At 36.2% G+C, this 16,282-nt stretch overlaps 1 protein-coding gene across 1 annotated transcript in view; it reads right to left on the bottom strand.

The window, feature by feature from the left end:
• The window catches only part of LOC145694996 (EF-hand calcium-binding domain-containing protein 4B-like), a 132,514-nt gene that overhangs the window by 20,781 nt on the left and 95,451 nt on the right, over positions 1 to 16,282 (bottom strand). Inside the window, exons 11-12 of the mRNA XM_081771826.1 lie at positions 7,942 to 8,099; positions 1,367 to 1,454 (exon numbers count right to left, since the gene is read on the bottom strand). Of these exons, the coding sequence (XP_081627952.1) occupies positions 1,367 to 1,454; positions 7,942 to 8,099 (246 nt within the window). The remainder of the gene's footprint in view (positions 1 to 1,366; positions 1,455 to 7,941; positions 8,100 to 16,282) is intronic.

Consider the following 16,282-nt stretch of genomic DNA (forward strand, 5'->3'; position numbering starts at 1 on the left):
GATATGATTTGTATATCTATTACTCTTCAATTCTGTTCTGCGACCTTATCTGGACGCTTTCCAGGGTCCCATTCTGCAGCAGAATAAGATTTATTAAACCCACCGAGACACTTAGCATATTTATGCAATGTAAATACTGTATTTTATATTTTTAAACATCCTCTATAACATGTTTGGGATGTAAATACTGTTGGGTTTATTGCTGCCTACCATCATCTTTTTCTTGTGTACCGATTTTAGGTCAGATCAGTGGCGGATCCAAGGGGGGCGATCGGTGCGATCACCCCAGGAAAGGAAACTTTCTTATTTTATATATATAAATAAAACCCATCCCAGAGTTTGAATCTCTTGAAAGTAGCTCTAAGTAGCAGTATGACAACCCATCGCCGTCCCCTTCCCCAGAAGTCGGTCCTGGATCCGCCCCTGGGTCAGATTCGTGTATTTCTACTAGTGGTTAGCACATGAACCGTTTTTTTCGGTGTATAGAAAAAAACAAACTGGTTTCTATTACAAAACTTTTGTTTCTATTCAGCTACCAGCTTCGGCGAAAATCATACTGGTTTCAACAAAAACCCAACGGAAAATGGTTTCAGTGTAAAACCAAAAGGTATTAACATAAATAAAATATTTCCAGTTTATATATATATATATATATATATATATATATATATATATATATATATGTGTGTGTGTGTGTGTGTGTACTATATGTGAACGGTTTTGATCATCTTTAGTTTCTACTAGGTGTTCTTAAATGCGTTTCCTCTTGTATATATATATATATAGTAATATTTGAATGTTTTATGAATTATTTTCACAGTTCCTTGCTTTTTTTTAGTTTGATCTCCCACAATTATGCTCCGAGGCTACGAAATATGGCGACAACCACAATGAATGTTATGATAGAATGAAGAAAATGGGAGGAAATGAGAGAACCCCGAGAAATCGCATTCAAATTGTGTTTGTCCACTACAACGCCCTCTTGGCAAGAGCTGGGATCAAACCAGTACCTCCATACACAGAGGTGGATGCTTTACTACTGAGCCAACGCAGGTTCTAGAGTTTTTTGTTCTAACATTAGTATACATTAAAACATATGCCAATTCATTAACATATTTTTTTTTTTTTTTTTTTTAAATAAATCGATCTCTTTCTCTTATCACTAGGGAATCATGGATTGATAGACCTTTCAAGAACCAACAAGTAAAATTCAGCTGGTTTTCAACATTGTACAGCTAGAACACGCGAAACAATGATAAAATTAGTATCACTATACTACGATTGCAACGCTAAGTAGGAAAGAATAGTATAGAATAAATGTCTTAACCTAGGTATTGTTAAAAGTATACCATTGTAAACTACTTACTCTAGGCCAAGGTGTTAAACTGCAGTTACTTTTGCAATCTTCTGTTGTTAATGACAAATCCACCGGCGTCATTTTTTCATTTTCTGAACTACACAATTATATAAAGAAACCAATTAACAAATATATTGTATATATAATGTAATAAAATCTTACATTCTTAAAAGATTACTTTCGTTCTACGCATAAAGATTTTTGGAAGATGAAAAGCTTTTTCCTTTTTCTTCTTTTAATTTCACCATACTTATTATTTCATATAAACAATAATGCGCATAGTATCTTACGAATTGTTTATACAATGTTACTAGTTTATAGTATGTCATCATATAGATTAGAATCAGAATTTAAGCGACGATAGCTTTCTTTTTAATAAAATGTAGGGAAACTCAAAAGAATGCTAAAACACTTTAATTTATCACAAAAAAGCTTACGTACTTATATTTTTATCACGAAAACTAGAATTTCTTGATAAAACACGAGGTAAACGGACCTGAGTTTATTGAGTTGATTATCAGTTTAGCGTCCCTTTCAGCAGCAAGGCTATATTAAACGTGGACCTACAGCTTAACGTGGGATCTGATCTACGTGAATCCCCATTTGGAATCGAACCCGGGTCTCCCATGCCAAAGTCGCGTACACTAACCGTTTAGCCATGAGGGAGCTATGTAAACTGAATTAATGAACAACAGTTGTGTAACCTGGATATTTCAATAATGAAAATTGCATCAAATCGTGCTTGGCTTCAGAAAATCTGCGAACAAAATCCTAATAAAATTAGTTTAAATTTTAAAGTTGCAAATATTGGACATGTAAGATATGAAGCTTAGATATTAAATTAAAATTATTTGTTAAATAGTAAATAATTTGATCAATACCCAAGTAGAGCAATGTTCTAATTCAACAAAAGATACAAAAGGTAATTTTCACTCTCTCTCTCTCTCTCTCTCTCTCTCTCTCTCTCTCTATATATATATATATATATATATATATATATATATATAGAGAGAGAGAGAGAGAGAGAGAGAGAGAGAGAGAGGGAGAGATAATACACTATTGCTCCTTTAAAGATAATTTCACAATCACATTTTCTACTGTTCCACCAAATTGTTGATAAAATTTTCCTCCTGAAAAGATAATCTTCATAATCACATTTTCTATTGCCCAACTGAAAAGGTATGATAAAAATTTTCCTCCTGAAAATATAATCTTAATCACATATGCTATTGTTAACTAAATCACCATCATCATAGGTATTCTGCCCTTATTGGCAGGTCAGGCAACTGAGAAGCTTCCATGCTTCACGGTCCTCCGCTAACTTCTTCGACTTCTGTGATCTTTCTGTTTTTATATAATCCATTAATTGTAGTCTTCTTTGTCCCCTCCCTCTCTTTTCCGCTACCATACCCTCTAGGACGTCTCTCATGATACAATTTCTTCTTACGCAATGTCCCAACCAATTCTCTTCTTCTTCTTAATACTATCTAGAAGTGTTCTTTCCTCCCCACCATTTCTAACACTCTCTCATTCGTTTTCCGCTCGACCCAACTAATTCTTTCCATTCTTTTCCACATCCACATTTCGAAGGCTTCCAGTCGTTTTTCATCACTTTTACGTAATGACCATGTTTTCGCCCCATACATTACAACACTCCACAAGAAGTATTTTATGATTATTTTTTGCAACTCTTTATTCAAGGTCCCCCAGAAAAGAATTCTCTTATTCCTAAATGCTTCTTTTGCCTTTCCTATCCTTGCTTTTATTTCACGTTCGCACTTCATGTCATTACTATGAATGCTACTCAGATATCGAAAACTATTCACTTGTTCTATTTTCTCCCCCTCCCACTTTTATATTTGACGCAGATTGCTTCGCCCCAATCACCATGGCTTTTGTCTTTCTAACATTTATTTTCATCCCATATTCTTCAAAGCCCTTTCTCAGGTTTTCTAACATCTTACTGATTTTCTTTTCAGATTCTGCAACAGGCGCCATATCGTCTGCAAATCTTATGCATCTAATCATTCTACCTCCTACCGAAATGCCGTCATCATCATGTAGGCTCTTTTTCACTATCTCTTCTAGATAGGTATTAAATAGTGTTGGCGAGAGACAGCATCCTTGTCGAACTCCCCTTCCAATACTCTCCTCCATCAGTTCATCCCCTATCCTAACACTTACTTGTTGGTTTATGTATAAGTTTCTTATGAGTCTTCGATCTTTCCATTCCAACCCTATCTTCTTTAGAACTCCCAACAACAATTCCCAATTCACGCGGTCAAAAGCATTTTCTAGATCAATAAATGCAACATACACCTCTTTCCCTTTCTCTTTAAATCTTTCACCGATCGCCCTCAATAATCCAATAGCATCTCTTGTGGCCTAACCTCTCCTGAACCCGTACTTACCCTTTTTCATTTGTTCTTCTGTTCAGTATTCGGAACAGAACTTTAGCTTCATGAGATATGAAACTAATAGTTCTATAATCCTCACATCCCTTTCCCTTCTTAGCCATCGGTATCATAATCGTCTTCAGGAAGTCTTTTGGCCACTCTCCTGTTTCATATATTTCATTGCATAGTCGGAACAATTCTTTCTTTCCCTTGTCTTCCATATTTTTAATGAATTCGATTGGCATATTATCTATCTCGGTTGCCTTTCCATTTCTAATCTCGGATATAGCCTTTTCAAACTCATTTCGAAGAAGATTAAACCCTTTAACATCCTCGTTTACTACATTTTCTACTTCAACATTTAGGCTACACGGTCTATCCCGACTTTCATATAAATCTTCAAGAAATTCTTTCCACCTTCCTATGACCCCATTTCTCTCGTTGACTACCTTCCCATTCTTATTTTCTACTGCCATCGTACTACCACTTTGTTTCCTCCAAAATTCCATAGATTTCACCTCCTTGAGCATTTCCTTATATTTTTCCACTCTTTCTAATTCTTCTATGCCCTTACATTTTCTTCTATAAAACTCTTCCATCGCTTTGTCTGTTTCCGTTCGTAATTCATTATTTAACTTTCTATACATCGTTATGCCCTCTTCTGTATCAACCTGTTTCCACGTCTTTCTTTCCCTCATTTTCTGCAACATCTGCTCTGTAACCCATGGTTTCTTAGCCGTTTCTTGTTCGCGATAACTTACAGCTTCTTCTGCAGTCTGCTGTAATCAAACTTTAATATGCTCCTACCGTGCGCCTATTCTTTCCTCGTTTGAATATTTTTCTTCGAACTTTCCAACTAAAAGATTTCTTACTTCCTCGTTTTCCAACTTTTCAGTATTCAACACTTTATTGCCTCTTTTCTTCTCCTTACGAATATTTACTTTGGCCAGCACAAGATTATGATCAGAGAAAATATCGGCCTCGGGAACGATCTTCGTGTTCTTAGAGCTATTCCGATACTTGTCCTGAATCATAACATAGTCTATCTGATATCTTCCGCCGTCTATTGGTGATTTCCATGTATATCTTCTTTATTAAATTAAAATGGATTATAAAATTTTCGTTCTAAAGGTAATCTTAACAATCATATCTTTTATTGTTCAACTATAAATGAACGATAAAATTTTCCTTCAAAAAAGATAATATTCACAATCAAATTTTCTATTGTTCAACTAAAAATGGATGACAAAATTTTCCTCCTCAAAAGATAATCTTTACAATAATATTTCCTATTATTCAATTACAGATGTATGATAAAAGTTTCATCTTCTAAAGATAATCACTGCCTCACTAACTTCTGCACAAGTTTTCTTTCGGGTTGATAGACGACCAGAACGATGGACATCCAAAACACTATCCAGGCGAAAAACTTTCTTCTCCCACGTGATCCAAGTGTAATGCCTTGGTGACTCCTTACCGAACCATACATGAAATCTATCCATCACCTGTGGCATATTTTCGTTGTTGTGCTTCTGTTCATGGATTCCCACACTTGCACTAAGCGCTCCTCCAAAGTGAAGTCACTGGTATCTGCCATTGTTCACCAAACACGAAACGGCGAGACAATGAACTGGTCAACGCGCAGACTTTAGAATCCTCCCTCCGTGGGCAGTCACTTCATGTGAGGACCACTGCTGCCGTATCAATGATCAGGATGCGAGATTCAGATTTTAAATATCTTAACATCTTACATTGTTGTACACATTTAAACGGCGTGACAAACATCTTGGCATTTGAGGGCGGCGCCCGAAGTTCCCTTTAAATGCTGCTAACAAATGAGAGGCCAGCGGTATTGCCACGTTTATTTTGTACACATCCACGTCTATCCTCAGCCATCTGATTGCGCTGTAGTTTGTCTGCTTAGTCATAGCCACACCCCTTAGCATTAAGCAACGTCGCGTCAGAGCTTGCGTTTTATTCGTTTAGCTGAAATGCCAAGGTGTTTGTCGCAGGCTTTAGTTCGTGTGTTAAGGGACTTTCTGGCCACCCTATACTCTTCAATCAAAATTGATTTCTTCTTTGAACCACGGGATCTGTAGCTTCGCATCCGTTAAAAGATAGGATTCTTTACAGCAGGCTTCCTCAACCCATTTGATATCACGACCTCCCTTTATCACATCCTCTTGCCGGCGACCCCCAATAATAAACATTTTAATTGTTGCTGCTGATCATTTACACTTTGTTTATCTTTGTAAGCCACGTATAGGAATAGAAATAACAGTTCAATAATAAGTAGGGAAATAAAAATGTCTATCAAAATAAGAAATTGAAAGTAATCTACAAGAAATATTTTTCTGGTACTAGATCCTAATTACATTTATCTTTTTTTTTTTTTAACCTCTTTTATAACCCCCATGAATTTCCTCCACAAAATAAGAAATTGAAAGTAATATTCAAGAAATATTTTTCTGGTACTATATCCTAATTACATTTATTTATTTTTTTTTTTTTACCTCTTTCATGACCCCCATGAATTTCCTCTCACGAGCCCCTAGGAATGTCATTCCCCAGGTTGAGAAACTTCTCTTAGAGAACCGGTAGTTCGTAATACGAGCCGCAGACAGCGGCGATAACTCGAGGGTTGGGCGCACAAGGCTGAAGGTGCTTTCCTCTTATGTATGAAGAAACCAGAGACATAATTAATTAATGATGATTCCTGATCTCAGCACAATCATAGAATCATGAATTCTACACTTACTCTGCACGTGATGAAAAGTTGGTTAGATGTCATAAATATCACTCCGTATGAATTTATTTCTTCTACTTTCAAGCGATGGTAGGAGAGAAGGGAGTATGGTAATGCTGAAAACTCGAATTAGAGACTTCAACAGTTTAGCACGTTTGATGTCCCCATAGACATCGATAAAAGTTATTGTTATTACGTATTAATACTATTTTCTTATTTGTCCATGTATTCGTCCCGATATATGTAGGCCGAGAGACCACACCATTCAACTATTTTGATCAACTTTTAAACTTCATGTTTCTTTTATAAAATTCTTCAGTAGAGCTTTTCGAATTTTCTTCCTATCTTCAAAATGTTTTTAAAATGTGATTTTTTGGAGAAACGCATCTAACGATTTTGTTTATTTTTCATCGCAAAAATATTACAGCGGTATTAATGTTATTCATGGTAATACAAATAATAATTAAATTTTTACACATATGTACAGCAGTTACGTCTGAAATAAAGAAATTATCCACATAAGTAATTTGAAACTTATTTTAGGGGTACTATAATATGATGAATATGAATAAAGATATCGGAATGAGGGAAGTTACAAAGTGGAGCTGAAAACATTTAATCAGCACCTCTTCTGCATGCCAAAACTTACAAGGCTAACAGTTAAGCCTTCATGAAGTAGGGGACACGGAAGTATTGCTGGTTAGTGGTGGGCACAAAAACCGGTTTTTCGGTTTTTGGTTTTTCACCGAAACCGGTTTCGGTTTTCTTCAAAACCGGTTCGGTTTTCTCCGAAACCGGTTATCGGTTTTCTCCAAAACCGGTTCGGTTTTTTCACCTGATCCGGTTTCGGTTTTCTTCAATACCGATTCCGTTTTTTTTTCAAAATTTGTTCTATTTCTGACCAGAATGGTGTTTCGTTGTTCTCCGGAAACCGAATCCATTTCCACAGAAATAGTTTTATGTGTTTTCGAAAAGTTTTCACCGAAACCAGTTTCGGTGAAAACCGAACCGGTTTTGGAGAAAACCGAAATGTCGGTTTTTGGGTTTTGGTTTTTATAGAAACCGGTTTTCGGCTTTTATAAAAACCGGTTTTGCCCATCCCTATTGCTGGTAGCTTAGTGGCAGAGTCTTGCGAGAGATTGTGTTTCGATTTTTTGATAGTCTATCGATAAGATGATATTTATAAGACCATTGTGTTTACATGCGTTCTTCGCTCTACCTCTCTTACATATATTTGATGAAGAACTTGGTTGGTAGTTAGGTTGGACCACTGAAGCTATATAAGACGTTGATCTACAGTTTAACATAGAATCCTAAACACATGAGTTCTCACCGGGACAAGGACATTTCCTATGAAATAAGCAGAAAACGCAATAACTAGGTATTTATCCAAAACTATTTCTACTGTTAAATCTAATGTTATTTCTCAAGAATATACCTACAACGTAACATCAGATAAGCACTCTGATTGGCTGCCGATTCCTTCATCCTCTTTTTGATTGAGTTCGTCGAGTAGACTAGTCCCTCCCCGTTCTAGTGACGATGATCTCGAACTTTCGACAGACGATGTTAGTAATTTTTCCATGTGATTAGGAGATTGCTAGATAAAAGGAAAAGAAGTTATTTCAAATCAGTTAGAAATTATTAGAAAATAAGATAACATATTCTTACTCATTAATTAAAAGTACCTAGGTTTAGGAAACAGTAAGTTTTTATTTTTCACGTAGAAATAAAGAAGACCCACTACCAGAGGTGGCTCATGTGCAAAATTATCCAGTAAAAATTATGGTTTTGTCGCTTCAAACTAAGGGGAAAAGTTACTTGATGTAGGAGAATGTCGGATAAAACCGGGACCTGGGTTTTCTGGCTATATTAGTGCCACTATCTGTTAGTGGTGGATCCACGGGGGTGATAGGGGCGATCGCACCCCCCCAGAAGAGGGAAGTTTTTTTATTTTATATATAAATAAAACCCATCCTACAGTTTGAAGCTCTTTAAAAGTAGCTCTAAGTAGCAATATTACAACCCACCGCTCCCCCAGGAGTCCGTCCTGGTTTTGCCCTTGCTATCTGTTGGCCAACGCATAAAATTAGTTGCAAACAGCCGCCATGTCATTCTTAGTTTAAGAGAAAGTTGAGTAAGTGGCTCCTTTGTCGTTGGCAATGTGTTGAAAAATTTGTTTAGCAAAGTTTTGATTTGTTTCCCATCGATAATATAGACTACTGCTTGACTTATGTAAGTATACAACATATAAATATAACTCTTCCTGCTGTTATTTCATGTCTTGAATCAGGATTTTTGTGCTCTTTGAGAGGTGCTAGGCCTGTAGTTCTGAATAATGGCGTAGTAGGATAAAACCGGAACATCAACAGTCGGACAGGACCGGGTAGTACGTGTAAATTTGAGAAGGTTAGATACAGTGTCTTAACTGTAAAGGATGGGTACACGAAGTTTGTAGCAATGTGAACGAGTAATTTTTTTGTTCTTAGATTTAACCAAATTGTAACCTAAAGTTAATTTTTCTAAGTTATTGGTCTAATATAGTTTAGCCCTCTATATATCAGCGTTTCCCAACCGGTGTGCCGCGGCACACTGGTGTGCCGTGAATAGGCCACTGGTGTGCCGCGAGCAAATCAAAACAAAATTAATAATTCTATAGCAATCAAATTACAAAACGTAGGGGAAAATGTATATTTGTATTGAACATTACTATGAACCTTTACAATGAATCTACAACTTTAAGTTTCATGCCGTGTTACTTTTCTGTACATTTCTGATGTTGAAAAAAGTATTTGTTATTGTTATGACCATTATTGCTTCTTTATTGTTGCAGACTGTTTCGTAACTTGAAAATTTAAAATATCATTCAATCCTTTCGACAAATTACCTACGTTTGTGTTTTAGAAGTAAAGGAGATCTGTTTGTTCGTTCGTTATTTAGTGATCTTCCTTCGTAGTAAAAGGTTGGATACAGTTTTTAAAAAGAAAGCGTATTTTTAAAAACCTGAGTCCAATATTTCATTGTAATTGTTTTCTGTTTTTAAATTAGGATGAAAAATAAGCATAGTGATTTACCACGGGGAAAAAAAGTGATCGAGCTTTCTTCTCTATGCGAAGGAGATCAGTAATCAAAGGAAAAAATACCACTGTGTTTTATATTTACAAAAAATAATATCTATAAGTGTGTCGCGAGAATCCAAGTTACATCCGTAGTGTGCCGCAAGTTGAAAATGGTTGGGAATCGCTGCTCTATATTTTCGTACTTTTTAAGCTCACATGTTTTTTTCAGTTGTATTGATTCTTACTGTACTAGTTCTTGGAATATAATTACATATTTTTCTTGTAAAAGGAAAGTTTTTTAAATAATTATTTTATAGCACCCGGTTTCGTCCGATCTGGTCGGACAAAACCTAGTTTTTGCATATCCTTTAAAAAATGTTTTTGCTCTCGAAATTTACCAGCTTTTTCCACTGAAATAAACATTTTTGTGTCAATAAGAAATCTGTTTAGCATTTGAAAACTAATTCAAGGTATAATATCCATGTAGATGCTGAGGAACAAACAAAAACATTTTGAGTCCTGGTTTTGTCAGACTTTCTTCTACTATTTGTTCTATGCAACAATTAGTGTGATATTTAAGTTTTTTCTTTGAGTTTCAAACTGCGAAACTTCAATTTTTACCAATGTAACTGCCCTCACGAACTACCTCTGCTCACCACTCAGTTGATTGCCCAGCTACGTGTACACCACGTGAAAAAGTTTGGCTTGTATGGCGTGATAGTATCTCAATTCATATTGAAGCCGGAAAATGATAGTAGATTTCTATCATTTTTGGTTTTCGCAGAGAGGTTAGACTAGAGATGGAATATATTCTTGGGAAGCTTAATTGATTGTAGAAAACAGCTTCTCGCCTTTATAGTTTTTATTCTTTAGCAATCAACACTGAAACCAGAAGTAGTTGATTTCTGATACTTCCGGTTTGAATAAAAGGTTAAGAATGAAGATGGTATTTAGGCTTTTAGAACGCTCAATTGATATATAAAAAAGACACTTTTCGTTATCTCTTATCATTTTTGGTCCATGCAGATCAATATTGAAACCGGAAGTTGTAGTGGATTTTTATCACTACTGGTTTTAATAGAGAGTTAAGTATGAAAATTATATATACTCTTGGGACGCTAATCGATTGTAAAAAAACACTCTCGTTATCTAGGTGTTTCCGTTTTTGCTCTATAGTGATAAATGCTAAAAACCCAAAACGGTTTATGTTTTACTACTTTCGGTTTTAATATAATGTCTATTAACAAACGTGATTCCTAGGTTGTTTTTTTTTCTACATCTTGGCTAAAATTGATAGTGACCAATAAAGTAGTTTTTGATTTTTTGTCTTCGGGATTGATTGGCACACAGTCATTTCTTGTCCCTCAAGCGGACAACAGGGTAAATGTATAAATCTGTTTCGGTTGGTAAACGAATCTCTTTAAAAGGTAATTGGATAGTGTTGCTTTACTCTCATACTCAGAGAGGAAGAAGCAAATCATGCACACACTTTCACGCGAGTCAGAGTCCCTACGAGAACATGCAGCAGGAAATTGGTTGTACACTCATCTCCAAAATTATTGTCACATATCTATAACTGTCTTCTTGTAAGAATATAATTTGATAATGATTTTGCAGGGTACTTTTAATACTGATACTATGTGTATAATCGGGAAATGTATATTTGTGGTAAATTTCATAGGAAAAGATTTATACATACGAAAATTAGAATGAGTGAAACAAAATGTTACTAAATGGACAAGAAAGTTTTATTTTTGTTTTATTGTTCTTATTTACTGCTCTTTGACATGAAATTTGCCACATACATGTCTTTGCCGATTATACGCATACTAACATTATAAGAAATACAGGACGAATTCGTTATCAAATTATATTTCTAGAATAACATATTTATAGACATGCGACAATAATGTTGGACATAAGTGTACATGTAACACAATGAGTTTATCCTTCCTTTGAATTTCCTGAACAACCTAAGCACGGATGATATAATGATCAATATATTTAACTCAAACGTTTTTCAGTACTTCCTTCATGAAAATTTTCGCTCTTTGGTTGTATAGGAAGTAAGAGTACTTCGTATTCGAGGAATGTTAATATATAAAATGATCAGCACTATAATGAAACCATAAATACACAGTTCTTGCTTCTTTAATTCTAATCATATTTATCTGACTTTAGTTTCCAGTTTGCCATACCCCTTTTGAACCGAACACTGATCACTCTATCCTTGCCTGCTCTAATAGCTTAGTGGGCCCACCTAGACACGTTAGGGTAAGTAGGTTAGAACCAGCCTTCGGGATGAACACTCAGACGTAGATATTTTCAGTACTTATAGACCTTTGCAGTACTTATGGGACTAGAAGTCAGTCATCTTTCCAACAGAACACACAACTACCCAGTTGAAGGAAACATTCTTTCAATCGAACATGCTTTACACTTAATAGTTCTGTTATTTTATTAAAGTACTTGATTACAATATAGTTAGTTAGTTAGCTCGCTAATGATAGTGTGTTAGCTTTATTTGACTCTATCATAGTAACGTGTGAGTTCTGTTTCACAGTGTTAATCCACGATTGACTTCCATACTACACGAATTCAATACTAAAGCTGAAAGTTGTACATCCATAACTTATAGTTGCAATAGGGGCACAAGACCAAATATATATATATATAACCTGTTCCTCATACGCAGAATTCATATATACTGCATATATAGCCTATCCAATATAAATAAAATAAAGAGTTTGCTTGTGTGTCTATTTGTCTGTCTGTCTGCGGCCTGGGGACCAGACGAATGGACCGAGAGTTACCAAATTTGGATTAAAGGTACCTTGGTCCAGGCTCCAGACCAAGACGAAACGTTTTCTTCAAATTCCGAACCAGGGGGTCTCAGGGGGGCGTTTACCGGGACCGGCCTGGGGACCAGATAAGTTGACCGAGAGTTACCAAATTTGGTCACGGATACCTTGGATCAGGCCCCAGACCAAGGCGAAGTGTTTTTTTTTTAATTCAAACCAAGGAGGGGTTCAGGGAGGCGTTACCTGAACATGTAAAAGTAGTAGAAAATGACCGATATTAGTGTCGAATTCATAGTTTTCGCGGTCGCTGAGATCAATGGTGAAACTCTGATTGCATTAACTTCCAAATTCACCCTATTCCGCTGCGGGACGGGGGGTGACACCGAGACATATAAAAGTAATCCAAACTGACCGATATTAGCGTCAAATCCATAGTTTTCGCGGTCGCCAAAATGAATAGTGATACTCCCATAGGCGTTGACTTCCAAATACAACCCCCATACGAAAAATGGGTATATCCAGCTAGTAATTAATAAAATATACATAATTATAACATTAATAGCAGTCTCGTACTGTTTTTGTTCTATGGAAATCAATCTTAAAACTGGAAGAAGTAGTAAATTTCTACTACTTCCGGTTTTAATCAGAGACATAAGGGTGATAATATCTTTCCTTCATATATTGAATCGATTGCAATAAACATGTCGTTACCTATTACTTTATTTGTATAATGACATGGTGATCAACCTCTGTGATGATGGTTAGTTTCTACCACTTCCGGTTTGAACAGCGGAGGAGATTGAACTTATTCTTGGAACGTTGCATAGATCCCAAAACACCGCTTCTCTCTATCTCTTAACGTTTGGCTCTATCGCGATCTAAATTGAAAGCAGAAATGGTTTTTTGGTCTGAAAAGAAGTTAATGGGGTAGATGAAGCCCATTATTGGGACGCTGAATCAATTGACCAAAAAATCGCTTGTCGTTTTCTTACCGGTTTTGCTCCGTAGAGATCAATATTGAAACAAGAGGTATTAGTGAATGTATACCACTTCCGGTTTTAGTAGAGATATGTGGGTATATGGTGGCTTTTCTTCAGACGCCGAGTCAATTCCAAGAAACAACTTGTCCCTGTCTATTACCGTTTTTGTTCTACGGTGACCAAGGTTGAAACCAGAAATTGTTAATTTATAGCAATGGTTAATTTTATTGTCGATAATAATTAGCTCTTGAAGTTCTATTGAGTGAAAACATTACTAACATAAAATATATGGCAAGGTGATAGATATATAGCTAACAAGGGAAGTAGGCGAAGTAGTACGCGGGGATCTGCATGTGTTAGTGAAAAGGTCACAACGAGTACATCTCATACGTGAAATATCTAGCTTGAATGGGGCCTATAGGGGGCATGGCGACCATTTGGAGATCAGAACAAGACACGTTCTGAAACTCCAGAAAACGTGGATAAAATAGAAAGCTATGATGTAATGGTTTTGAGACGTGGTAAGGTAGCTGAATACGAATCTGGCATCAAATGTTTACAAATCAAAATGGCGGGCACAAATTACAAAAAATAAGCTTTGGATTTTAAATTGAGCATATTCGACTTTGCTATGTATGAATCGGGTGCCAAATGTGTAAAATTCAGCATGAGTGATCCAAGATGACGGACGAAATGCAAAACACTGCTATGGAATTGAAAGCGGGTAGGTAGAGGGTTTCATGGTCACGGGGTACGAATTCAATACTAAAAGTGCAAAATGCAATATGACGGATCCAATATGGCGAACAAAAAGTGCAAAACATATGTACAATGCGGACATATGTGTATCGAGATGAGCCTGGGCTCCGTCTCGTCTCGCTTCGATTTGAAAAAGCACATCTCGATCTCGAATTCGAGACGAGATTGCGACTAGTCTCGGTGTGGGTACCATCACTACTCATGAGACTGAATATTTGTCATACATATGGCCCACAAGTGTACACTGCATAATGTGATTCCGGAAAGAGAGTTGTGGAAGTAGCGATGTTTTAAACTCCAACGCGCACTTTTCACTGTTATTGTTCGGATCTTCAGATGATATCTGCAAATAATCGCAACGCACGCTACAGGCGCCATTTAAGTGAGATGTTACAGATGTAAAGTGTACTCAGTGTGAGCTATCTAACGATATATAACACATGCCGATCCCCTCGTATGTCTTTTACGGTGGGGGAGGGAGTTGGTAGTGAAATAACTCTTGTCTATGGTTGCAATCTGTTCGTATCACAAAACTTTTATGTGCGCTACAAAACCTGCCCTGCATTCCGTACCTTAACTTTGGCATGATTGTATAGCAAAATAAGCTCACTGTTTATTGTATTCACCGCCTGCTCCTACTTGACCCGTCATGCACTATACGTATTTTTCTATTACATGTGTAAGAATTACATATGTCCGATCTGTTCTTATTTTTTGCACTTTTGTCCACCATATTGGGTCCATTATATTGCATTTTGCACTTTTAACATTGAATTCGTACTCTGTAACTATGAAAACCTCTACCTACCCACTTTCAGTTCCATAGTAGTGTTTTACATTTTGTCCGCCATTTTGGATCTCCAATACTGAATATTACATTTTTGTTCTCCGATTCATATGTAGCGACATCAAATATCTCTATTTAACCAATTTCAGATCCATAGCTTGCTTTTTGTAATTTGTATCTGTCATGTTGGGTTCGCCATTTTGATTTGTAAACATTTGATGTTGGATTCATATTTATCTACCTTTTACATCTGTATATACCACATTTCAAAAACATTACATCATAACTTTCTATTTTATCCACGTTTTCTAGCGTTTCGGAGCGTGCCTTGTCCGGATTTTCAAATGCTCACCACGCTCCCTACAGGCCCCGTTCAAACGAGATATTTCACATGTGAGGTGTACTCGGTGTGACCTTTCCAACGATATATAACATATGTAGATCCCAGCGTACCACTTCAGTTACTTTCCTTGTAAGAGAATTACAACAGCACAATGTTTGTTGTGTGTTTTGTTTATATTATTATTATTATTATTATTATTATTATTATTATTATTATTATTATTATTATTATTATTATTATTATTATTATTATTATTTTCTGTGTGTGTGTATGAATACCCATACATTCAATGTGGACTTCAAAGTTACTATTATATTAGCATTAAGAGAAGCCTTTCAATTAATGAATGCGAATAATTGTTTTTTTCATATGAAGTCCTTACGTAGGAAGGAGCAAAACTTGGCCTCCTCTGTGAAAATAATAGTAATGAAGTACAGTTGACAACCCACATGTATATATAGTTCTAGTTTTTTAATACTACAGAACGTGGATGAAGGCTTATTATTCATCCATGGTGAAGCTTCTGCTAATGGGAAGACAATAGAACGTTGGATTATTTTCTACATCAGTGGCTGGAAAACGAAGATACTGCTGTGGATATGAATTTGCTACCAACGAAGACACAGAACTAATAATGTTGTAGAAGGATGGAATAACAAAATGAATACATTATTCGATAGACCCCATCCGAAGGTTTCAAGATTTGATTTCCTGCCTCAGGTTGGTAAGTAGAAAGCACGAATGTGATGTCTATCAGCAGTGGCGCAAATCTGTCTACAATACTAGGGTGAGGGGGGCAAGTAAGACCTTTTTTTTTTTTTTTTTGTTAAGCGATGCTCAAAATATTTGTAAAGTAGAAAAACAATCCTGTGATGGATCAGGGAGCAGAGTTGTCTTCAACATTGGGAGGCGGGTAGATTTGAGGCTTCTTCTGGGGGACATCAATTTCATCTCATTTTCCTTTCTGGCAATCAGACACAAATCATCACATTCCCCCCCCCAAAAAAAACACATTTCAAATCGGATTTTTGGGAGGGACAGTCCCCCCAGTTAT

This window comes from Thermobia domestica, chromosome 1 (genome assembly GCF_964235325.1).
Source record: "Thermobia domestica chromosome 1, izTheDome1.hap1.1, whole genome shotgun sequence".
NCBI lineage: Eukaryota > Metazoa > Arthropoda > Insecta > Zygentoma > Lepismatidae > Thermobia > Thermobia domestica.